The sequence below is a fragment of the Lonchura striata genome, chromosome 6 (genome assembly GCF_050655825.1).
Source record: "Lonchura striata isolate lonStrDom1 chromosome 6, ASM5065582v1, whole genome shotgun sequence".
Taxonomy (NCBI): Eukaryota; Metazoa; Chordata; class Aves; order Passeriformes; family Estrildidae; genus Lonchura; species Lonchura striata.
Genome location: NC_140708.1, coordinates 24308515 through 24331892, shown reverse-complemented (window position 1 = coordinate 24331892; position 23378 = coordinate 24308515). Strand labels below are relative to the sequence as shown.

Sequence of the window (23378 nt, the reverse complement as noted above, 5' to 3'; positions counted from 1 at the left end):
CTGGTCATCAGAGAGATACCCAGAAGCAACAGTTTATAGATTCAACAGATTTTAATAGCTCACAACAATAATACACATTTTGTAAACTTTCCGGTGGACTAGCTAAAAAGTATTTTTCATAATTAAACAGCACACGAGGTAGTAAACTGAACAAGCCTTCAACAGGAGTTTATTCTACATAAGACATTTTTGATACACTTAAAAAAGCTTAAAAATCTATTTGTGTATAAGCATGCCCTTAAAGGATAGAGAAAAACACAACAATATGATTCCCTTATCTTTTTCTAAGAAGGTAGTATCTGATTTCAGCATAGAAGTTCTACAGACCATCACTTAAATACAATATTTATACCCATGTTAGCATTGAAGACTAAGTTAGATGAGCTATAAATATATAGCTATCCAAGCATGCTCTGTTAGTCAATGCACAAATCAATAATTGTCTGCAGTTTCTATATTATCAAAAGAAAAACAAACAACAAAAAAAGTTTTGATGGTGTTGAAACCTCCTTGGTTTGGGGTACACAATTTTTTGGTACACAGGATTTTTGTGAGCTTTAGCTTGAGATGGAAAGTTGTAGATCAGCTAATGTATTCAGATATTCTTCATTGTTGGGATCCAAAGCAATGGCTTTCTCATAGCATTCAATCGCTTCTTGTTTCTTACCATTTAGGTTATGAACAAGTCCAAGTGTACCAATATCGGTGGCATCTCCTAAACCGCTCTCAATTTTCTGTTTCAATAATGTCTCCACAGCTTCACTGCACTTTTCTCTTGCATAGGAACCTGCTTCAATTTTCAGACATTCTATGTAATATTTAATGGCTTTTGATTCTGACTTCATGTGAAACTGCTGAAAATGGGCATAATTCAAGTAGATTTCTTGTTTTTCTTCACATGCCATATCATTTTTCTGAAGCATTTTCTGATATATCTCTTCTGCTTCTTCATACCTCTTGCTTATTGCATATGCTTTTGCTAGGTCATTATAAGCATAAAAAAATACTGGCTTTTTGTCAATCACTGTTTTAAGATGAAAAATGGCAAGCTGCATAAAATTTGCCATTTCCTCTTGAGGTGAGTGTCTTGTCTTTTTCAATTGAAGTGCCTTGAATTTGTAGCAGAGTCCTAGTTGGTGATGCAGAACGACAGAGTTTGGCGTCAGTGCTAGGGCCTTCTTCAAAATCTCCACTGCCTTGTCCACTTCTCCTTTCTTTCTGTAGAAATTAGCAGCATGTCGCAGGAAAACAGGAAAGTCAGGGGTTTTCTGCAGTCCTTCTTGAATGTACCTCTCCCCTTTATGACCTTGATGTAATCGCTGAAGTTCTAATGCAAGTAATGCCGCTAAAGTAGTGTCCTGTGGATTCAGTTCCACTGCCTTCCTCAGGGCAGTGAGGCATGGTGTTATCTCTCCACCAAACCACTGAGAGTCACCTTCCAAGCGATACATGGCTGTTGCATAGCCAGCATTAAAATCTGGGTTATCGGGCTCACTCTCCATAGCTTGCTCAAAGCAATTCTTTGCCCTCGCAAAGTAATTCCTCCCAAAACGCAATAATGCCCATCCTTGCTCAGCGTAGATCTCTGGAAGCTGCATCTTCCCATGAGCAGTACTTGAAAGCTTCTTGCAGCTGTTTTCCACTTTGCTTACGTAAGTTTGAGCTTCTTCATATTTCTGCATGTGGTAATAGATCCAGGCATAGTTCCCCCAGGTAACAAGACTTCTCCTGGCAATTTCATCCGGATGACGTTTTTGAATAGCTTCTTCAGCTTTTTTGAGGTTTTCCAGGGCTTTCTCATTTGAATTCTTTAGGTGATTTACATAGGAGAGCATATTATAATCTTTAATCTCATATTCTGACAAAAACTTGATATGATTAAGTATGGTTTCCTCTAGGGCCTCAAGACTTACATGCTTCTTCAGCAAAGCCCACGTAAAATGACATTCTAACTGCAACAGGGAAGTCTTCAAGGAATCCTTGGAAATGGTACTAGAAGAAATCAAAGAAAAAGTTATTTACACCCCATTTACCTTTTGCTAATCTTGTTTTTAAACCAGGCATGATGTACTTTAAAGGCAGGCAATACTTCACTTGGTGCCCCACACTACAAGCCAAAGCTGTAGGGAGCCCTAGGTCCAAAGTGCTGAATAGTGATTTTAGTAATTCTTCTTGCCAGTGTATGATGGCACCTCTTACACAGAAACAGATGTTGCTGTGGATGTTAAAATGGAAGGTTGGTCTCTGTAGTACAGGTGGCACACCCTTGGGCCTCAGGAACATATTTCCTGTGCTGGGAACAAATTGCTGAAGCTTATCCAAAAAATTTAATCACATAAGATTCCCTTAAACTATAAATAATGTGATTTAGTCCATTTCCTAAACCTTTGTACATGCTGTGGTTTGTATTATGAATTTAATTTTGAATTTCCTGCATTTTTAAATCCTTGTACGATCATAGCACCATTCTTATGTAATGGTTATACTGATTATATGGTTAATATATCCAGGAATTGGGTCCCAGATCTCACCAGCCTCTCCCATTGCTGGCACTTGGATGCACAGCCCATGAGTATGCAACCCCATTCCACTTGCTGGTGCAAAACACTCACTCACTCACTAACCCCTGTGGCTTCTCAGATGCTGGCTCTGGATGTCTAGTGGCAGATTAAGGAGCATCTCTCTGTCCCCAGGTGCCTCATCCCTAGACACACACACTCACACACCCTTATTAACCAGACCCTGGTGACATTCTACTGATCCTTAATACTCCTGTATCCCTGGTGTGGTTTAAGCCCAGTTGGCACCCAAGCATGATGCTACTCCTCACTCATCTCCTGTCCCTCACTGGTGGAACAGGGAGGAGAATCAAAAGTAAAAATTGTAGGTTAAGATCAGAATTTAATAAATCTTAATAACTGAAACAAACTAAAATATAGTAATAGTAAATATTAATAATTATGATAAAAGGAAAAAATAAAACTCAAAATCAAGGGGTGCACAGTACTATTGCTCACTACCTGCTGCCAGACTCTGTCCCTGCACACCAATCAGCCCCCTTCCAGGTGACTCCTTCAGTTTATATACTGGGCATGATATTCTCTAGTGTGGGATATCCCTTTGGCCAGTTCAGATCACTTGCCCCAGGTGTGCCCTCTCCAGCTTTTTTTTGTGCACCTCCTCACTGGCAAAGCATGAGACACAAAAAAGTCCTTGAGTAGGATAAATACAACTACAAACAAACTGTGAGTGTGTTATACATGTAATTGGCATAATGAAACCAAAACCAGCTACTGAGAAGAAATTAACTTTCTACCAGATGAAATCAGGACAATCCCTCTCCATCATTCAGCAGCTTTTTCTTCCCAAATGGGGCCTGGGAGCCAGCAGGGCAGGGTGTTACTTGGGTTTCCCTTGCTGCCATTGCCTACCTGTGTGGGTGCACAGACTGGCCTTTTTCACACAATCAAGGGGGCATTTTTACAACACAGACATTACATTTTAGTCCACACTGTGCTTTCCCTTAATTAAAGAAGGATTGACAAACAATTCTATGACTGAGGCTTCTCAGTCAAATCTTCCTGAGAAACACTTCCTTGCTGTCCCTCCTGTAACTCCTAACAGGTCTAACACCCTGTGGGGCACAACATGTGCTGCTGCTCAACTGCACAATCAAATCTCTTGGGTAAAAAAGGGACTGAGTGGAAAGACTGCAAAATTATGAGAAAGCAAATCAAGAAGGAATCACAAACACAGGTTTGAGAGACAGATGATACCTCTTTGGCTGCACCTGCTGCATCCTGGATTTCATCCCCACACTGCACACACAAACTTTTTCTGACTTTCTGTTCTACTCACAGAGACTGAACCTCATTAGAGAAGCAATAACATGACAACATTCAAGAGCATCCTTATTTTATTTTGATTCTTCTCTAAATATTCTGTGAAATATTTTCCATTGTTTAGATGCTCAAAGTCCCTCACTGCTTACATTTATGTAAATAATAAGCATTATCTTCCTGTGGCATAAAGGAAAAAAATACATCTTTCAGAGACTGGATTGCTTTCTTACCTCATGGCTTTCCTTCTCTGCTCACTTGTCTCCAGATCGCCCCAAGCCAAAGGAGTGCTGCCCCCCGTTGTTATGCCTTCCCTTTTATTTGGTCCCACCCTCATGGGATCTGTGATGAAATCACTGAGAAAAAGAAACTGAAACTTCGCTTTTCTCTTGGTTTGCCAAAACAGAATGGTCAGTCTGCCGGTGGGGAATTGAAACTGAGTTCCTAAGCTGCTCTGTTTCAGCCTGGCTCTGTGCCATGCATTACTTAGTGTTGCGGAGAATGTGGCAACAGCTCCTAATGCTCCCAGCGTTTACTATATTCAAAGGCAGAGACATCCATGATAAAGCGAATATTTCAGGCTAATGGGGGCTGTCCTGGTTATCATGCACAGGGCTAGGGAAGGGTCATTTGCCCCTCGTGTCTCTGCTGATGCATCTTTGCACAATTCTGTGCCGTGCTGTAGGCTCCTGTTTTATTGGTGTTGTGTCACCCACATTACACACACACACAAACAACCCTTATCTCCCTCTGCACTCCTTCATCCTATGCCTCACACCACGAGGTCTCTGCTGCTGTACCAGGCCTGTGTTTTTCTGCACTATGCCATTGTCTAAGAGTACTAAGTATCCTATCTACAGGAAATGTTTGCTGCTGCTCTCTACACAAACCCATGACTATCCTTGCACAAATCACACTAGAAACTGCTGTCACAGGTGTGCCAAGCAAAACAAAACTGAAGACAGGTCAGCACAAGGTCAAACTGAGCAGACCTTGGTCCCCAGGCCATGCAAAGCCGGTGCAAAGCTTACAGCCTGATGCTGCTACAGGCTACACACATGGCAACAGCGATGGGAACAGCCTGGGGACTAGAGCATCTATGAACAACTCATTGATGCTTAGTTTAAAAAAATTAAAAATGCAGACCTGGCTCTGTAAACTTGACTTTGGGAGTAACAAAGAGAACCAACAAATAGATTGTAACATAAATAAATGGCACTATATGTAGTAAATTCAGATGTAACCTGAAGCTGCAGACCAGGGGAAAAAAAGAAAGGTCTTACCAAACTTATAAAAATGACTCAGACTAGACCTGGTGAGAGGAAGGAGAAACTACAAGCCGCAGCATGATGGCAAAGGTGAAGTACCTGGTAACTGTTCTTAACCCAGTCTTATATATTAGAACTTCTGATTTGTACAAGAATTTGGAGAGCCTTGGTAACACCCACGCCCCACCACCCCACCCCCCCCCCTTGTGTCTTATTTAAGTGTGTGTGTGTGTGTGTGTGTGTGTGTGTGTGTGTGTGGAGGGACTGTTGGAGCTGATGTTTCAGAGCTCAGGATAAAGGTTAGTACAGCTACTACTCTGAGTAGCATTCAAGATTCTAGCAACCAGATATCTGATAGGTGATTGTTATAAATGAGAATTTATTCAGCCAGATTAAAAATAAAAATAATTTTATTTGCGGTCAAATTCTATCTAGTCAGCCACACGGAAAGGACAGAGCCGAGCCCGGGGTCGACCCTGGGTGTGCAACAAGGAGTCAGCCTCAGCAGAGGTTTTCTCCTATGCCCACACACTTCCATCCTGGCACAGGCAGTTTTTATAGGGAAAACTCCGCCTGAGGCCAAGATTTGAGCAGTTAGACTTTTCTTCTATTCAGAGTCTATAGGTTTTCTTTTTTTTGGTGATGAGGAGAAATAATTCAATGTCCGGAGTAGTTGAATTCTTGATGAGAGTTTACGGGAAGGCTGCATTCACATGGATCTGTCTGAGGATTTCCATGATATCCATCTTGGATGATGAAATCAAGTTGAATTTCAATTTAAAGTTACATTTCGATTTCCTTGAAATGTACACTGCTTGGTACATGTGGGAAAATGCAGGCATCTTTCTTCTGAAATACAGAAATTTGCCCTAGTTTCCTTATTTTTTACTAATTTAGTTGCATCTATATGCTGTGGTTTGACACAAATGCCTATTAAATAAAGTACATGCGGGAAAATGCTTAAATTAGAATAAGTAAGAGAAAGCTATGCAAACCCTTTCTGCAGCCATCTCTGTAACTTGCTGGGCACTGCACAGGAAAATTCAGAAATCTTTCTACAGCTCTGCTGCTTTCACTTCAGAGCAAGCTGCAGCTGGGCTGACTGCTCTCAGGGAGAGCTGCACTGCATAGCAGCAAATGCAGAACCTCCTTGGAAAACATGTCTGGAAATGGGCTGGGAACAACAAATGTATTCATATTTAATAAGAAGTCTTTGGTTACTGGAGTGATCTGTACACGCAGAAGAATAAGAAATGTCTTCAAACACATCTACACATTTTTTGAGAGAAAATTCAAATCTGGATATCTTCTTGGAGCTGAAATGGATACATGCTGACAAAGAATTCCCCCTGGAAGCATTAGGTTAGCCAAACAATTGCCTGAAATGCAGTTTTCCTTTTTAAAAATGATGTAAATTAACTATACCATAGTAAATTATTAGGGTCCCTTTACATATCCCATTTTACACTGGTTCCCATTTAGCCTAGGTGTCATGGTTTGACACGGAAGTGAATTTTCTCAAGAAGAAGAGAGTAAAACTAATCAGTGGTCAGGTTTAGATATTAACACCTGGAGTGACCGCTGAAGGCTGGGCACTCCTCTGAGAACAGAGGGGGTTAAAAGCAAGAACTCCAAGGAGAACTGTCTCTTTGATTCTGGTCATCAAAGGGAGCAGACCTCCCCTGCCCAGCCGGGCTGGGTGGGCAGGGGCAGCCATGCAAGATTGAGTCCGAGCCTTTTAACCCTTTCCTGAAAAATGAAAGCTTTATGAAATATTACTCCTCCTCAATTTGAAAGAGAAGAGAGACAGTCTAAGACCTGAGATGTTAAGAAAAGAAAGTTGGGATGAGATGATAGAGTGGCTTTTAGCTGGACTTTTCTTGTTAGCAATAGACTAAAGCAATTTCTCCTGCAACAGACTGCATTTTTAAGGAGATGCAAGAGTAAGCTAAAAAACCTGCTTCAGCAACTACCAGCACAAGAATGGAGTGAACAGAGAGAAGCTGAAGAGGATGTGATAACGCCCTCTGTCTTAAAAAAAAAAAAAAAAAAAAAAAAAAAAAAAAAAATATCTTTATTTACACCCTTGGCCCCAGGAGAAGAGGAAACTAGCAGAGACTGTGGTCCCAAAATGAGAAACGAAACTTGTTTCTTTTAGTCCTTGGCAAAGAGTCCTTAAAGCAGCCCTATGAGCAGTCTGTCTATGCACAGTAATAAGAACACTGTAACATAAAAACAGAGTGTCAGACTGGCAGATTTTTTTCTGGGCAGTGCCATGGAGAAAATCTGGAAACAGAAAAGGTGGCAATTGTGTTTCCTGGGAATCTACAGTACAAGAAAAACTCCTCTCTCCCTTGATAGACTGAGTATTAATTATCTGAAGGGTAGTAACTTAACTGAAAGTCCAAGTTGTGTCTCACGGTAGTTTGTGAGAATTTAGGTGAGGAGAGGAGGAATATTTTAGAAAGTTTTCATTCTAGATTTAGTGGATGTCTTTTATCATAAAGTTTTTTCCCTTTATTTCTAAACTGAGCTTACTCTGCTCTGTTCCTGATCACATCTCACAACACTTATTCGAGAAAGTATATTTGCATAGGGACACTAGCATTGTGCCAGTGTCAAACCATTACACTCGTTAGCATATAATTACTATGTTTGACAGCAGCAGTTGTGGCCTTTTATAATTTGAGTCTTCCCTTGGCAGGGAAGAGTAACCTGTAATTAATTTGACAAAAAATCTTAAATGAATCACTGAGCAGTAATTCTTTCATCCAAGTTATTTAAAATTAAACAGTTTTAAGAAATAGCATCCAGAAATGTGAAAGATCATATAGTATCTCTGTATCTAGTGACATATGTAGATATGTCACTAGATATATCAAAACACAGGGAAGCTATGAAAACTTCTATGATTTTTCAATTAGAATCTTGATGCTTTCTAAATAAACAGAAACATTTCTGTTCTTGACACCCTCTTGCTCTAGCACTTCGTGTTTAGTATCAGTTTTCTGTATTATTCTATGGATATTATTCCACAGTAATGGGCAGAGTAACAGAATATTTATTTAAAAGGATTGAATTTGGTCCAAGTTTTTGCAAGGCCGGTCACACATCCCTGGCCACAGGCAGGCTTCTCTGGGAGATTACAGCTGTGCAATGCAGTGCCTGCCAATCAGTTACAGCAGAGCATGAAAATGACACAGGTTTGCAGGAAGCTGTGATGGCAACCCTGCACGCAACTGAAGCCTGTTTGAATAAGGTAGGCTGTGTTCAGACAATGCTGGCAGATGACGGATGGATGATGTGTGTGAGAGCAGCAGCGGCTGCTGTCGGCGCTGCAGGGCGCTCAGGAGGGACGGGCGGTGCCGGGGCGCAGGTGTCGGGCACCGCGGGCACGGCGGGGATGCTCGCTGCGACCCCGGGAGCGGCACCGCGGGCACGGCGGGGATGCTCGCTGCGGCCCGGGGAGCGGCACCGCGGGCACGGCGGGGATGCTCGCTGCGACCCCGGGGAGCGGCACCGCGGGCACGGCGGGGATGCTCGCTGCGACCCCGGGGAGCGGCACCGCGGGCACGGCGGGGATGCTCGCTGGGACCCCGGGGAGCGGCACCGCGGGCACGGCGGGGATGCTCGCCGCGGCCCGGGGAGCGGCACCGCGGGCACGGCGGGGATGCTCGCTGCGGCCCGGGAGCGGCACCGGGACACGGCGGGGATGCTCGCTGCGGCTCGGGGAGCGGCACCGCGGGCACGGCGGGGATGCTCGCTGCGGCTCGGGGAGCGGCACCGCGGACACGGCGGGGATGCTCGCTGCGGCCCGGGGAGCGCCGGGCGGCGCCGCCGCGGCTGCTGCCGCCGCTTTCTGCTCGGAGCCCGCTGCGGAGCACAGCGCGGCCCGCGGCTTGGCGGCGCTGCGCGGGCTCCGGAGCTGCAAGGCTCCTGGAAATGCAGCCCGGTGGGCGGGAGGATTCCCGCAGGATTGCTGCGGAAACGCTGAATCACGCCGGGCCCGGCACCGCCGATAGGGCCGCGCCGTGTGGGCCGAGCCCGGCCCGGCCGCGCCGCCCCCGCCGCTCCCTCCGGGCTGCGACCCGCGGGGCCCGGCCCGGCCCCGCCGCTGCTCCCGCCCCTGTCACCGAGGGGTGGCACAAACGCCCGAGCGGGCCCGCCCGCAGCCGCTGCAGCGCCGGGTTCTGCTGCGCCGTCGTGTCCCGGCTCCTTCTGGCAGGACGAGGATGCGGGGCCTGGTGCTCGCCGCTGTCCTGCTGCAGGGCATCGCCGGCTCGGGCGCGTTCGCCGCGGGGCGGAGGAACGTGGACCCCGAAACCAACATGAACATCGTGAGTGCTGCGGCCGCGGGGCGGGGTCCCGAGCCGTGTCTGCGGCGCTGCGGCGGGCTGGGAGCCGGCTGGGAGCCCCGGCGGCTTCAGCCACCCGCCCGCTGCTGCAGCCGCTCACACCCAAGGCTTTCACGTCCTCTTTCTCTACTCCTCCTTCGGGGCCCTCTTGGTCCGCTGTTGCCTATATTTGTTCTTTCTCTCACGTTTTTAATGACGCAGACCCGTGGAGTTTTGCTAGCGGCTCTTTGCGAGAGTCTTTCATAAAAGCGGGTGTTGGTGAAGCACGGTGAAGTAACGAGCACCATGCTCCTATGTTCTTACCCACGACTGCTTTTCTCCCCATTTGGGATTTACTCTCGTAACTTTGTTCTCCTTCTGCTGCAGTAGCTAACTCCTGAAATATTTTCTGTCCGTAGCCGGTATTAGTTGCTCTTTCCTCCGCTCTATCTAAACTGTGCCAGCCTTTCACATGTGTGAGAAGATGCTTCAAGATAGAAATGCGTAAGATGTATAAGAATAGAAGTGCTTGGATCATGTAAATATAGTCTAAAGGACTGAAAATAATAATTTAGTCTAGGGCTTCTCCTCTTCCTTGCCCAACAGTCTAAGAAAAGAACTCTGATCATGTCTTGCATTTCCTAGATTTTTCTCAAGGCATGGTTGGTTTCATAAAACCAATGACATAACAAGTTCACTGCCTTAGTGGAGCAGCATCCAAATAACATAAAGCCCAAGACAGAAGAGACAAAAAATTAAATCTAATAATGAAATAATGGCATTTAACAAGTGTGAAGATTTTTATTATTATTTTCCTGTTTGCTTTGACAGCAAGGTCACTTTAAAGCTCTGCACTGGGTATGAGGTTTGAGGAGAAAGGTAAGAAATGGCACATCCTTCTCTCCTCCAGTATGCTGCAGTGATGCCAGTGACTCTCTTCTGTCTTCACTTGTATGTTACTTGTTTACTTGAGAGCAGATCTGGCTCTTGGTGTTTTGCCCTATTACCATAGTCTCCTTTTCAACACTACATCTTCTTTCTCGCTGTAAGCACCATGTGGCTGGGACAGTCTAGGGAATCCCTGCAGATTTCTAGGATTCAGTCTGGTTGGTTCCTGAGTCTGTACTGGGATGTCTTATTAAGAAAATCTGCCTGACGGGCAGATGGCATATTACTATCATGCCCTTTAATTCCACATTCCAGTCTTTAGAAGAAACCCAGAGTACTTTGCATGTGTTAGTGGACTGAGGAGCCTGGCAGTCTGGTTCCAAGATAGTTTATTTTCTCTCCTCAGAGTGAAATTATTACCTTCAGAGGATACCCTAGTGAGGAATATGAAGTGACAACAGAAGATGGATATATTCTTTCCATTAACAGAATACCTTATGGAAGAAAAGGCCGTGAAGGAAGCGAAGGTAAGATTTCTGTCTGTTTGGAAAACAAAAAAAAGAAAATGCTGTCTTTGCATTATAAAACTTTTGTTCCTGTAATAATCCAGAAGAAGATAAAGGACTACTGTGGTTTGAGACCATGGAGGAGGTGCAGGTGAGGAGGTAGGGGACAGAGAGAATAGTGGTACTGTAAGCTCAAAATTACAAGGGGGCAATATGGGCAAAGGCTTTTTTGAGGACTGAATGACAGAATGCTTTAAAAATGAGACAGATGTGAAGACGAGAGACACATACCTTTTGACTTACTATCCTCATAAACTGCATATGGAATTAACAGTGTCTGTGCAGTGGCTGATTTTTTTATCAGTCTTGCCACCATCCCCTTATAGATAAAGTTCCTACACACATTCATATAACAGCTGCCCACTTGCATAGGAGTTATATGTTCTAAGGATTGCCTCAGAATAATGTGGACTGGAAAAATCCTAGGATTACGGATAAAAACATGAAGCTCCCAAAAGAAATTTATGATTGTCCTATAGCCTTGGGTGTGAACGAGACCTGTGGAAAAACCCTCTCCCCTGTCAAAGGCCAAGCAACAGCCTTCCTGAGCTTATCTGTTGGTTTTGTATGAGTTAGGATGTTTGCACTGTCTGTTGTCTTTCACAAGGAGTGTGTAAAGATCAGTGCATGGACGAGCCCCATCAAAACTGGCAGCTGTCTTTGTATTTAATTTCAGAGAAGCCCACAGGAAAAAGGCCACCTTTTTACATGCTGCTTTTGTTGAATCCTTCATCGATGACATAAATAAATAGAGGTTTCCTGACTTCTGGGAATTCTCCACATACCCCCCCTTGCCACGCCCTCGACCCCAAGTTCATGTTTTGCAGAGTGCTTTAATTTGAGAAAACGAGGACTACTGACCACATTTGTTGAAGCATGAGCTTCTGGGAGAATGAAGATTTCAAAGTTCATGTTGATCTTAAGTTTTTATAGACTTGGTATCTTTTCTCAGACAGATACCAATGATGTGTTACTGCTGACTTAGCATATATATGCCGTATTTTTCTTTTGCAATACCTGCATAATGTGAATCGAATTCCTTGGAATTACGTACCATGTGATGTTTTGGAACAAAATCCACCATTCTTCAGGAAAAGAAAAAAAGAGAACCTAAAAGCAAAACATCAAGGATTTTTTGTTTTACTAGTAAAAAACCCTAAAACAACTACATAGCATGGGTAAGAAGGGTGTGGAAGTAAATCTGTCTTCAGCTTCTTGGGTCTGTAGCAAAGAGAACAAAATGTTCTATGCAGAGAGGGTAGGTTAAGGACTCACCTTTTTTATTTCCCCTCTGGGGTTTTAGGATCATAGGTGATAGAAAGTCATTATTATCATCCAAGTCAGTTTGTCATATGATTGTGCAGTTCACATGGAGATCTGGTGACTGTTTGGTAAAGTGAAAAAGGAAGTGGCAGATATTGGAGGTTAGTATGAGAACAGAATTAAAGCATTAAGGCAGTTAAACAGTTTTTCCCTTCCAATGTTACAAAACAAGAAATAGCAGCTTGAGAGTGCCTGTTCTTCAAAAATTCAGAAGTTGGTTGATCTGAGTTTAGTAAAAGGGAAGAAGATGTCAATGGGAAGAGGAATATTACTGAATACAAATTCAATGTAAGGCTTGACAATCCTGTTTATAAGACAATAAATTATTAGTTCAGCAGAGTAAACAGTTATGTTGAACTGTCACCAATGCCAGTTGGGTACACTTGCTTTGCTTACCTGGACAGTATGCCATGTGGGTTTTTTAACAAAGTGGGAAAAGCAGGCACTCAAAAGGTTCCTTGCCACAGGTATAAAGATTTCCAAAAAAGGGGGAGTATTGTTAATTTGGAATATGAAACTTGCAGCAAACATTTATGGACATGACCTGTGATGGACGATAGAGGTGACTGGAAGTTATGATTTATCTGTTTCTGCACTAAGATCCAAGTCTAAATTATCAGTGGAAGAAATACTGTGTGAGTCTTTATCCTGGCAGATTAATGTGTCACTGGAGGAGATAAATTCCTGAGTAATCTCTGGCATTGAGCTGGTTGTCATGTTACCTGTTTTCAGTTTTCAGAGCAGAAGTTAAAGCTAAAACACCTGTGCTACTGTGAGAACCAGAGACAGGTCTTTGTGGTTTCTGAAGGCCTTTTTTCTCCTAAGGGATTAGATGGTAATTGATTTTCTTTGTGTAGAAGCAGGAACCTGCAGTTTTAAAATATGTATTCCACATAAAGATGCTGTTTCCCTTTTCAGGATGGGGAAGTCAAGGGAGTATTATTAACTGTGGTTCTTACAACTAGTTAATTAAAGAGAGAAAGTCCTCTGAAACACAAATTCCTTTACTGGCTACTGAACTGCTCTTCAGGTTGTGCCAGAGCTTTGGTGATGGAAGGGCGTTGCACAGAGATAATATCAGTACCAGTTGCAGAGATTTCCACAGCTCAGCACAAAAGTTTGGCATTGCTTTGACTGGAAAACAAAGACCTCAGTAGCACATCTGTTGGAACGCCTTCCCCAAGTGTGGGAGCAGGGAAAAGTTCATAAGTATTAAAACTGCCGCTGTGATTGGGCCACTTTTCTGAGTCTGTGAGCTTGAAACAGTTGTAAGGGCTACCTGTATTTTTCTTGTGGCTCCTGTTTTTCTCATGTTTATATATTACACACTTGTCTGTTTTGAGCTTCGTTATGAAACTAAGAAGTTGCTAGTTTAAAACCCTTAATAATAAAAAGTAGCTTTTGGTGAAAAAGCATGTGATTTCATGGCACTATGACTGACCATTATGCAAATTGCTGTTCTTAGTAGATAAAGTCAAGTAGATTAAATACTCAAGTAAAAACCTAAAACACTTTCAATAGCTCACTTGAATTATTCTTAGGTATGCAATGCCTAACGAAGAGGAATCTATCATAAACACTTTCTTTTTCAGGTCCAAGACCTGCAGTGTTTCTGCAGCATGGTTTGCTTGCAGATGCCAGCAACTGGATCACAAACTTGGATTACAACAGCCTTGGCTTTGTGCTGGCAGATGCTGGCTATGATGTATGGCTGGGAAACAGCAGAGGGAACACCTGGTCCAGGAAACACACACACTTCACAGTGAAGCAGGAAGAGTTCTGGGTTTTCAGGTATCCTTGTTTTGCTATCCAGTCACATTGTGAACTGGCAGGATATTTTTTTCTGGTTACATGTGTTATCACACATGCAGGGACAGTGAAGGGGAGTTTTGAGGTTGGTTTGGTGTGCTGAAACTCATAGGTGGTCAGTAGAAAACTGAAAACTCGATCATCAGAGTTCTGTTTAATCCAAAAGAAGCTTTTCTTTATGTCCACACAATGGATCTGTGCAGGAAAGCTCTGTGTAGCTGTTTCTCACTCACTTCTTACACAACTGACTTTCTGTCTTTGCTTTGTAGCTTTGATGAAATGGCTAAGTATGACATTCCAGCTTCAGTGGACTTTATTTTGAAGAAAACTGGCCAGGAACAAGTATTTTACATTGGCCATTCACAGGGCACCACAATGGGTATGTGGAGAGATGCAGTTATTAGGATATATTGTGTTTGAAATAGTATCGAGTTCCACATAGGTGTTTTAGTGATTAAAAACTAGGGCCCTTGAAAACTACTGCTTTTGGTTTTTAGTGGCTTTCTGGAATATTAGTCAGCATGAAAATGAAAAGACATGATCTTTCAGTGTTTATTTAAAAGTAGAAAACTGTCGGACTGATAAATTGAAGTTACAGGTAGCTGGCAGTACAGATTCTATTTTAAAAATTGATGAATTATATATACATAATAAAATTAGACTCATCAGACACAGAGAATAAATATTCCCATTTCCAGAATATTTTGCATGTAATGCCTACCTCAGGTGCTTTAGACTTTCTTGTAGAAAGAGATAGGCATGTTGGGTTAGCAAGCATCAAATTGCTTTCTGGAAGGAAGCAAGTCCTCTGAATTACTGCATTTAATTCAGGCTTTGTAGTAACAAGGTTAATTTACATTATATAACCTAATCCTAGATACTGCAATGTAGTTAAACTATAAATCTAAAAATACTTAAGCACACTTTCTCATAGATTTTTGTAGAATTTCTGTCAGATAAAATTCTTATATAACTTGTGTTGCTGAGTTTTTTTAATTGTTCTTATGTTATTTACAGCTTTTGTTGCTTTTTCAACTTTGCCACAGCTGGCTAAGAAAATCAAAATGTTCTTTGCCTTGGCACCAGTAGCTACAGTCAAGTTTGCCACTAGCCCTCTGGTAAAATTGGGATTGTTTCCTGACATGCTGCTAAAGGTTTGTATTTGAGTGTAAATGTTTCAAGCCAAATGAGGTATTCCCCTTTCTATCTGAAAATAGCATAGGAAAGAATGTTAATAGCTGTGGATTAGAGAGTAACATATGATAAGGATTCTGGGTCAGTTTTTCCATAATGATGCTATTGGAGTCAACAGTATCTTCTGTAGCTTTATTGCTTTCTAGTGAGACAATTTGCATCAGTTGAAAATAATATTTTACAATTACAGCTTAATAGGTGGAATAAAATTGTTTTTCCATTTACAGGTTTCTAGAATTTAAGTTAGGAAAATCATACGATTAACTAGTCACTATGTTTTAGAAGAGTTGTATAATAGCTTTATACAGAATACAGTTCATGAATTGCCCATGAACTTCAACAGATCTGTTTCACAATCAACCATTTAGTATAGGGAGAGGGTCCTTCAGAGTGTGATTAAGAGCAACAGCTTTATTTAGGTGCTGTGAATCATCCTCTGGTGGAGTTTACTTCTTCCCCAGTAACATCAAGGGGAATGAGGCAATCTGCAGTGAGTGCCTGAAGTCAGACATGGTGAACACCCTGCTGTGTGTCATTTTTAACTATCACTTTTCTTTCCACCACCCCTGGAGATTCCCACACAGAGTTGTTTGTTCTGTGACATAAACCCCTTCTGATCTAGCTTGTACTGATTTAAAGTCTGTCTGTAGTACTAGTTCCTTGCTCTAAAGGCAGTTAACATAAAAGCAACACTAATCATTGTGATCTCCTATTCCTTGCATAATGGACTTTGTCTAATGAGCCTGGCAGCTGATCAGTGCTTTGTGCAGACTTTCATGTTGTGCAGAGGAACTTGATTCTCATGGTGACTTGCAAAAAACTGCAGTGGAGGGAGAACGTGACAGTTACAAACCCATGGGTCAGTCATCTCTTTAAAGAACTGTGTCACTTTTAAGGAAGTTTTTAGTGGGACACTTTAAAATCCTTGAACAATTTAAAAATAGCCATCAAGAGGAAGAGCTCACCCCATCTCATGCAACTTGTTTTTCTCTTATGGTTTGAAGAGAGGAAGTTGCAAGCCATTTAAAATTAGCAGGCAGAGCTTAACATACTTTAGTCTTAAACAATCTAATGACAAAAAGCTGTACAGTATAAGTACAAATTATTGAATTTAAAATTTATTTGAATTTGAGGTTAGGTTTGAGATTCTTGCAAGATTTTCCTAGCTCCCATGTACTCTTTGTGGACTGAATGTACTGCACCATTTGTAGCAGAAGCACTAACCATGACAATGCTGGTAAGGAGATCAATGATTTTCATATGATACACCTGTCACCAGTGCAAATGCAAATAATTACCTCAAGAGTGTTGTCGTATAAAAACTGAATATAGATAATTTTGTTCAATTACATACTTGTCCTATGTGTTTGTTATTTTGTAGGACATGTTTGGAAAGAAACAATTCCTTCCCCAGAATTTCTTGCTGAAGTGGCTTGCTACCCATGTTTGCACTCACAGAATACTTGATGACCTTTGTGGCAACCTGTTCTTTCTTCTATGCGGTTTTAATGAGAGAAACTTGAATATGGTGTGTTCTAGTGACTTTCTTTAATAGCTAAGTTATTGTGAACTCTAACACGGTATTGACTGAATATATAAAAAATGTTTAAGGGATACCATTATTAGGTTTAAAATTCAGCTTGAGAGTTCTGTTGTTCAATGTAATTAATCTCCCAAATGTTTTAACTTCTTATCTCATGTGTATGAATGACTCAGTTAACTTTTGTTTATAACAGTTTAAATGGAATGGAATAGTCTGTTAGTTGTTCAGGAAGCAACAATGGGTGGAACTGATGCCCTGTGAGGAGGAGTAAACGATGTTAATGATTTTGTTGCAGAGCCGAGTGGATGTGTATTCAACACACTGCCCTGCGGGAACATCTGTACAAAACATGATCCACTGGAGCCAGGTAGGGTTTCCAGAATCTAAAAGTGCCCATGACTCTGGTTTGTTTGTAGAATATTGATGTGTCTCATACTTAAGTGAAATAAAAGGCCAAAATAGTTGTGCAGCCTAGCCCAAGTGAAATTTGGAACTGCCAAAAGTTAGAATGGCAGCTGTTAACTGCATGATAAGGATTTATGGTGGTTCACCCCTCTTTGCTATTTCTTTGAAAATATTGTTACTGGAAGTACCTCAACCAACAAAAAAATATGGCAGAATAACTTCCCTCAGAGAAATGCTGTAAAGAGTATTTGTTTCCCTTTTAGCAAACCCTGTTTTGATTACAGGCTGTATTTTTAGACAGTGAAAAGCAGCAGATTTTCTGTTCTATTCTGTTTGGCTTCATTTTATATTTTGTTAGTGTATTTTGATGTTTGTCTCAATGCAGTTTCATGCCTGTGATGCTGTTGTGCCTGAAGCTTGGTCAGCAGGCTGACAAGTGAGACATTTCCCATGGAATCAGTGGTCAGTGCTACTTCTGATCTCGTAGCTGGATTTGGTCACCTAATCAGAGGCAATGTGTTCTATTGTACACAGCTGTTCAGGGATTGGCTCAGAAAGAAATGTGTGAAGATTTTTTTTTCCCAGATCCCTGTTATAAAAACTTCTGTTTCAGAAAAAATAGTAGATGGTAAATTATGTAGAATAGGCTTGCTAAGAAAGCTCCCTGCTTTATTCATACAGCTTTAGATAGCAAGGTAAATATTTCAGAAGTAAACATGGAGCTTCCACATCCTGGCTTTGGATACATTAAACTGTTTTCCATAATCGTTTTACCATTGCTGTGAGAGGGTATGAAATCTTAAGGGACAAAGGGTATTGAATGTTTTCCATTCCTGTGACACTGGGCAAAGCAGTGACACTTGTCCTTGTTAATATTTGGCATTCCACTGTTTCTTGTAGGTTGCCAGTTCTCCAGATGACTACACTTTTTTAGTTCTTCTGGTAGCAGTGTTGCAGTTTTTTGTATGTGTATTTTTTTATTTCTAGGCTGTGAGGACTGGGGAACTCAAAGCTTATGACTGGGGAAGCAAAGCTGCAAATATGGCTCATTATAACCAGGTAGACCTCTTTTACATCTATAATTCTAGAGTGTTGCAGAAAATAGTCCTTGGGCACTTCTCTGGGTGCTGTATTTATGCTGCATGCTAAAAAGCTGTTGGTGTTATTCAATAACCAGACCGGGTTATTGGTCCACTTTTTCCAAAACAACAAAAATAGAAACCAGCTGGGACTGTAGAGCTCAGAGGTCCTAAGTCAGTGTGGGGCTCACATTTGGATATGAAGCTGTAGTGGCACACACTTTCTTGAGGGGAAGTCCTGCCAGTCTAGATCATGAGATCCTCCTGCACTTCTCATCACAAGACACAGGCTGTCAGTTCATGTTTATTGTTTATCTTTAGTCTGTTTAGTCTCCATGCATTTTTGTTTCTAAGTTGCTGTGTACAATGCCAAAAGTATTTTGCTCCTTGTCTCTTGGTGACTGCAACATACTGCAGTATCATACTTTCAGAGTAGCAGTCACTTTTGGCCTTAGATTAAATACCTTGAATGGGATGCATACTCTGAGGTCCTGCTACTCTCTTATCTTTGTAAACTCCTCAAACCACATCTGTACTGCTTCACATGCTATGAGATTGCAGGACTCTTGCAGTTGTATTTTTGGTTGAGCCAGGACTCCATCTCTAGCTGTCCAAGAGAGAATGAGTATCTGACATATTCTTGCAGTTGCTAGTACATTACACTAGCCATGTAGGATTGTTACTGTAGGACATGAGAAAATACGATGTATGTTTTTATTTCTGTGAAGGTATAAAGGGAGAAGTTTATTTTTGACTCTTAATATTTATAGTTTTCTAAAGGTGACAGTGGATTGGAGGGTGAAAGTGCTACCTCTCCAACAACACCGGATAAACTACTAGTCTAACAAATTTCTCCTCCTCTATGAAGGAATGTAAAACAATAAGTTATTTACAGAAAGTTGTGTGAGAAAGTTTGCTACAAGAATGGAAACTCAGAAGGCTTTAGAAAATCTTTAAAAATCAGGGCGACATAGGATCGTACTAAAGATTTTTTTTTCTAATGCTTTGTTTTCACTTTTCCTCTCCTCAGTCTACTCCCCCTTTCTACAAAATAAAAGAGATGACTGTACCAACTGCGGTGTGGACTGGTGGACAGGACTGGCTGGCAGACCCAAAGGATGTTGCTATGCTGCTCACTCAGATCAGCAATTTGGTTTACCACAAAAACATTCCAGAATGGGAACATTTGGATTTCATCTGGGGCCTTGATGCACCTTACCGCATGTATAATGAAATAATTAACATGATTAGGAAGTTATCTCTAAACTGACATGGGTATTGGTTCACCAGGAATTTGTCAATTTTTGGAAAATACACTTTACTGGCAATAATGATACATTACTTAGGCTGATGCATTTTTAAAATGCCAGCAATGACTACTAAATTGGATTAATATTTAGTTGTTTTTTCACAGTATTTTCTCCCTCTTCACAGTATTTTGCTTATTTTGCACACAGTGGCATGGTACTCAAAACACAGCAGTAGGATCTAGCATAAAAAGAGTATGTCATGTGCACATAAATTTAGTCACCTGTCTGAAAGACAAATAAGACAAGTTATTCTATTCAGCACCTCAGGTGCTTGACACTTAAAGCAAGTGTTTCACTGTGCATAAAATACAGCCATTTCTCAGTATGTGGCCATTTCTAAGTACCTTTGAGAAGTACTTCTTGTACTGCAGTGACCTATTTGGTGCTGGCACTTTACAAAGCACTTAGTGACTTTTTGCTGTGGTATTATTTTAGCCAATCACATAAAATCAGATTACTTCCCTTTTCAATATTGCCAGAGGAACTGCGGTGAAGCCAGAGAAGCCATTATCAGTTAAAATCTCCCATTTTGGGACTGATTCATTGCTGCATTTTCTTTGGTGGTATCCCTGAAACCTTTAATGTTTCACATACCACCTGTGGATAGAGGTCGCAATTCACCCTGGCAGATTCCTGGAACAAGAGTAATGTTCAAACAAAACCATTTTCAGTTAACTTTGTCAATAGGTTGTGGCTTTCAAGGAGAGAGATGTAACATGCTTGTGTTTTGCACTGACCACTAACTAGAAAACAATCTCCCCCAGTCTACTGCTGATGAGAGAAGAGCCAAAGCATTAATTCTACAGCTTGAGTGATTTAATTTCTGTGGACTTTTCCCCTTAATCGTCTGCTGCATTGAAGATCTGTTTACTTCTTAACCACTTACAGGGTGCTCCCCACCACTGTTTTTAGGATCTAAATAACAGCCTGGAGAAGCCTGACAGTATTACAGCAGCTTGATTTGTCTACTTCAAACTGGGGCTAAGACCCTATTTAATGGGGCAGAGGATTCACAGCTGCCTCAGAGGGCTGACTTTGGAGCTCTTTCCATTGACTATGCAGAGGACTTCGGTTTCTCTGAGATGCATCAAAGTTCTGTGCCAAATGAACAATCTCCAGAGTCAGTTGCCTCAGTCCAGATGATAATTTTTGTGCCATAGTTGGATTCAACTCAGATTTCTTCAGTAATCCTAACAGGATAAAGAGCCTTTCTACATGTCATAGGAATTAATGCATTTTAAATTGATGCAAACTTATTTTGTAAAAAACATTAAAAATAAATAAAAAAAATTGCAGAAATAGACACAGGTTGTAAATTAGGACTTGTTTCTTTGGGTATTTTTTTGTAATTCCTAATTCAGACTCAGGGAGTTCTCAAGTGGTGTTCAGGGATGAAGCGGTTCATTCGTTCATGAGATTTTGTGCTTTACTTTGCTATGCTGAAGGGAAGCTTCTTTAGGAAAGCAGGGTGGTTAATTTAGCAGTTGTGAGGGTGTGTGGTATGGCAAGAGCCATGTGCATCATGTTTATTAAGCTTGAGCTATTTCAATAAACATGAGACTTGCTTGGAGTTTGGAGTGGTGTGGTGTTTCACTTCCTGTTTCATAAATGCATGGGAATGTTTGTGACAGAATTCAGAAAGCCAAGTCTATTTTTCACAACTATTAATCCATAGAACAAGTATAGAGAAAAGTAAAATAGCTAGGTAAACTTCTTTTTCCCTGAAAGAAACTTTTCCCAAGCTTAAAAGGCCATTCTTATTTAAGTGAACTTCTCTGAGACTTTTAAGTAAGGTAATAATTGTTAATAATTACTCATAAGAGGGAGTAATTTTCTAAGCCTTCAGGTGAGGCTTCTTTTAAACCACTGACGTGGTGGAAAGCTTCTTGTATCATATTCTTAAACCTTGGGTAATTGGATTGCTTAACAGACTGTTTGGTAATCTCATAATAGGCATTTAATTACATAGTAAGGCAGGGAGCTAAACTTTGCTACAGTACACAGGAACCAGCTTTTGACCTTTGTCACCTTCAATAATAAATGTGCTCAGGCTGTACTTTTCTGTACATTCTGAATACTGTAGTTGTGCATTAGAGTGTATTAAATCTTACGTGTTGCCACCTTTGTTAGCTGATGAATACCCCTGTGTGCTTGGAAATAAAGCCAGAATACTGGAAGCTTTACACAAAAGTCATTATGGAGCTTCTCTGCTTCACTGGAATAAGGAATATGGAAATTGTGAGCTGTTTTAGTTCTCCCTGACTCACTGGAGTTGCAGGCCCTGTGTGACAAACTTGAAGAGGTGTCAGTGGAAAGAATTGTGCAAAATAAGGCACCCTGAACATAGACATGAATGAGAACCTTGGTCTATCTAGAATCACCTGTGAGGAAGTAAGAGTTCAGTGATGAATAGTATGTTTTTCTAAGCAGATCTTAAAAACTGAGGGCCTGTTCTGTGGACCTCTGTGGTACTGGTATGTGCTGTTGAAGGTTGGCTGAACATCAGCTCTGGACAGTATAAAAATGCACTGGCTTAACAGAGGGCGTGGGACACTCCCTGCTGGCTGGGTCTCAGCATTTAGTGACTGCTAGAAAGGCAGAGGAAATTAGTCCCTGTTCAGCTGATGGATCCTCAGACTCACAGACCTGTGTGCAGCTGAAGACAATGCATGGTCCAGGGCTTTGAGAGATGTACAACAATCGGGCATATCAGGGACAACACAGACAGAAAGACCTGGTTTTGTCCTCATGTTATGCTTGGAACTTGACAAGGATTTTGTTGCAGTCATCTGCAAGTATATTTAGTGTTCATTTCACGCAGAAGGCCTGAGGATGGTGGAGTGTGTGTTAGTGGAGTGTACTGAATGATGCACTAGCTCCACACAGAGCATTTTTACACGGGTTAGTGATTCCACAACACTAATGAAAGTTTATACATTGACTCAAGCAGTATAGAAGTGCCTCAGCATAGGAAGAGGTGGTAAAACAGACTTCCTACTTGGGCCCTGCAAGAGAAACAGTTTTGTCAGCTTGGGAACAATTTTTTCTTTAAATTATTTATAGTGAATGTGTCATACCAATAAACAAACAAAAACCCCAAAGCCCCTAAAAATAAACTAAACCCCTCCAAATGAAACAGAAGTTCCTTAATATCATTAAAAGTTACAAATGGTTTTACTCTGTAAGATGTGAGAGAGAAACCTTGATGACTGGATAGGTTTTTGGATACCTAATAAAATGGCTCCTAGTGGAAGATTTTTCTGGTTATGAAAGCATTTATAACAGTTTCTCCTTCTATTGTGTTATAAAATACAAACTCATGCAGCAGAACTGCCCGTCAGGAGCTTGCCTTTCTTCCTCTCAGCCTATTTTCATAAACTTCATGTGACCAAAATAATTGAAATTGTCAATGAAATAAAAATTTATGAAGGTTGGATGGACACTAACCACACCTGTAACATGGTGCCTAATTATTTTCTGAGTGGAAGTGTCTGCATTGTATTCTGACTCTTCCATAAATTATGTCTGTATGCTGCTGAGAATACAAATCAATTTCTCATTCCTGAGTTTTGAATTCTGAATGAAAGGATTTTAGGATATTCTCCTGATGGTTATTATTTTGAAAACTGATCCTGTTAAGGTAAAGCTTGAGAATTAGCAATTTACTTCACTGGCAGTTTTCTATCATCAGCTATTGTTGGAAATTAATTAAAGCGACCTTTGATTATGCTTGATACTGTCTGGAGAGGTTTTCAATGAAGCTTGGCTGGGGAGGTGGAGATCAAGAATTTGCTAAAGAAAATGTGTTGGTTCTGTTATG

At 41.4% G+C, this 23378-nt stretch overlaps 2 protein-coding genes across 3 annotated transcripts; one reads left to right on the top strand and one right to left on the bottom strand.

Moving 5' to 3' along the window:
• Positions 1 to 141: 141 nt before the first annotated feature.
• On the bottom strand, positions 142 to 4209 carry IFIT5 (interferon induced protein with tetratricopeptide repeats 5). Its single transcript, XM_021539893.4, has 2 exons — positions 4073 to 4209; positions 142 to 1992 (listed from the first exon to the last, which is right to left on the bottom strand). The coding sequence occupies exons 1-2, from the start codon at positions 4174 to 4176 to the stop codon at positions 558 to 560; spliced, it is 1539 nt and encodes a 512-aa protein (XP_021395568.3). The 5' UTR covers positions 4177 to 4209; the 3' UTR covers positions 142 to 557.
• A 4032-nt stretch (positions 4210 to 8241) lies between these two features.
• On the top strand, positions 8242 to 23292 carry LOC110475305 (putative lysosomal acid lipase/cholesteryl ester hydrolase). Of its 2 annotated transcripts, none has more exons than XM_021539372.4 (9): positions 8242 to 8366; positions 10736 to 10856; positions 13811 to 14009; positions 14297 to 14406; positions 15045 to 15181; positions 16603 to 16749; positions 17060 to 17131; positions 18157 to 18228; positions 19279 to 23292. In XM_021539372.4, exons 1-9 carry the CDS (start codon positions 8328 to 8330, stop codon positions 19516 to 19518), a joined length of 1137 nt encoding a protein of 378 aa, XP_021395047.2. In that variant the 5' UTR covers positions 8242 to 8327; the 3' UTR covers positions 19519 to 23292. The 2 variants fall into 2 exon arrangements, with proteins under 2 accessions (XP_021395047.2, XP_021395039.1); XM_021539364.3 differs by lacking the exon at positions 8242 to 8366 and adding an exon at positions 9144 to 9444.
• Positions 23293 to 23378: the final 86 nt, after the last annotated feature.

Coding starts and splice junctions, on each gene's coding strand:
- IFIT5 (XM_021539893.4), bottom strand. CDS start 4,176: ATGAGGGTGGGACCAAATAAAAGGGAAGGCATAACAACGGGGGGCAGC. Junction 1,993..4,072: donor CAGAGAAGGAAAGCCATGAG/GTAAGAAAGCAA, acceptor GATTTCTTCTAG/TACCATTTCCAAGGATTCCT.
- LOC110475305 (XM_021539364.3), top strand. CDS start 9,340: ATGCGGGGCCTGGTGCTCGCCGCTGTCCTGCTGCAGGGCATCGCCGGC. Junction 10,857..13,810: donor AGGCCGTGAAGGAAGCGAAG/GTAAGATTTCTG, acceptor TTTCTTTTTCAG/GTCCAAGACCTGCAGTGTTT. Junction 16,750..17,059: donor ATGAGAGAAACTTGAATATG/GTGTGTTCTAGT, acceptor ATTTTGTTGCAG/AGCCGAGTGGATGTGTATTC.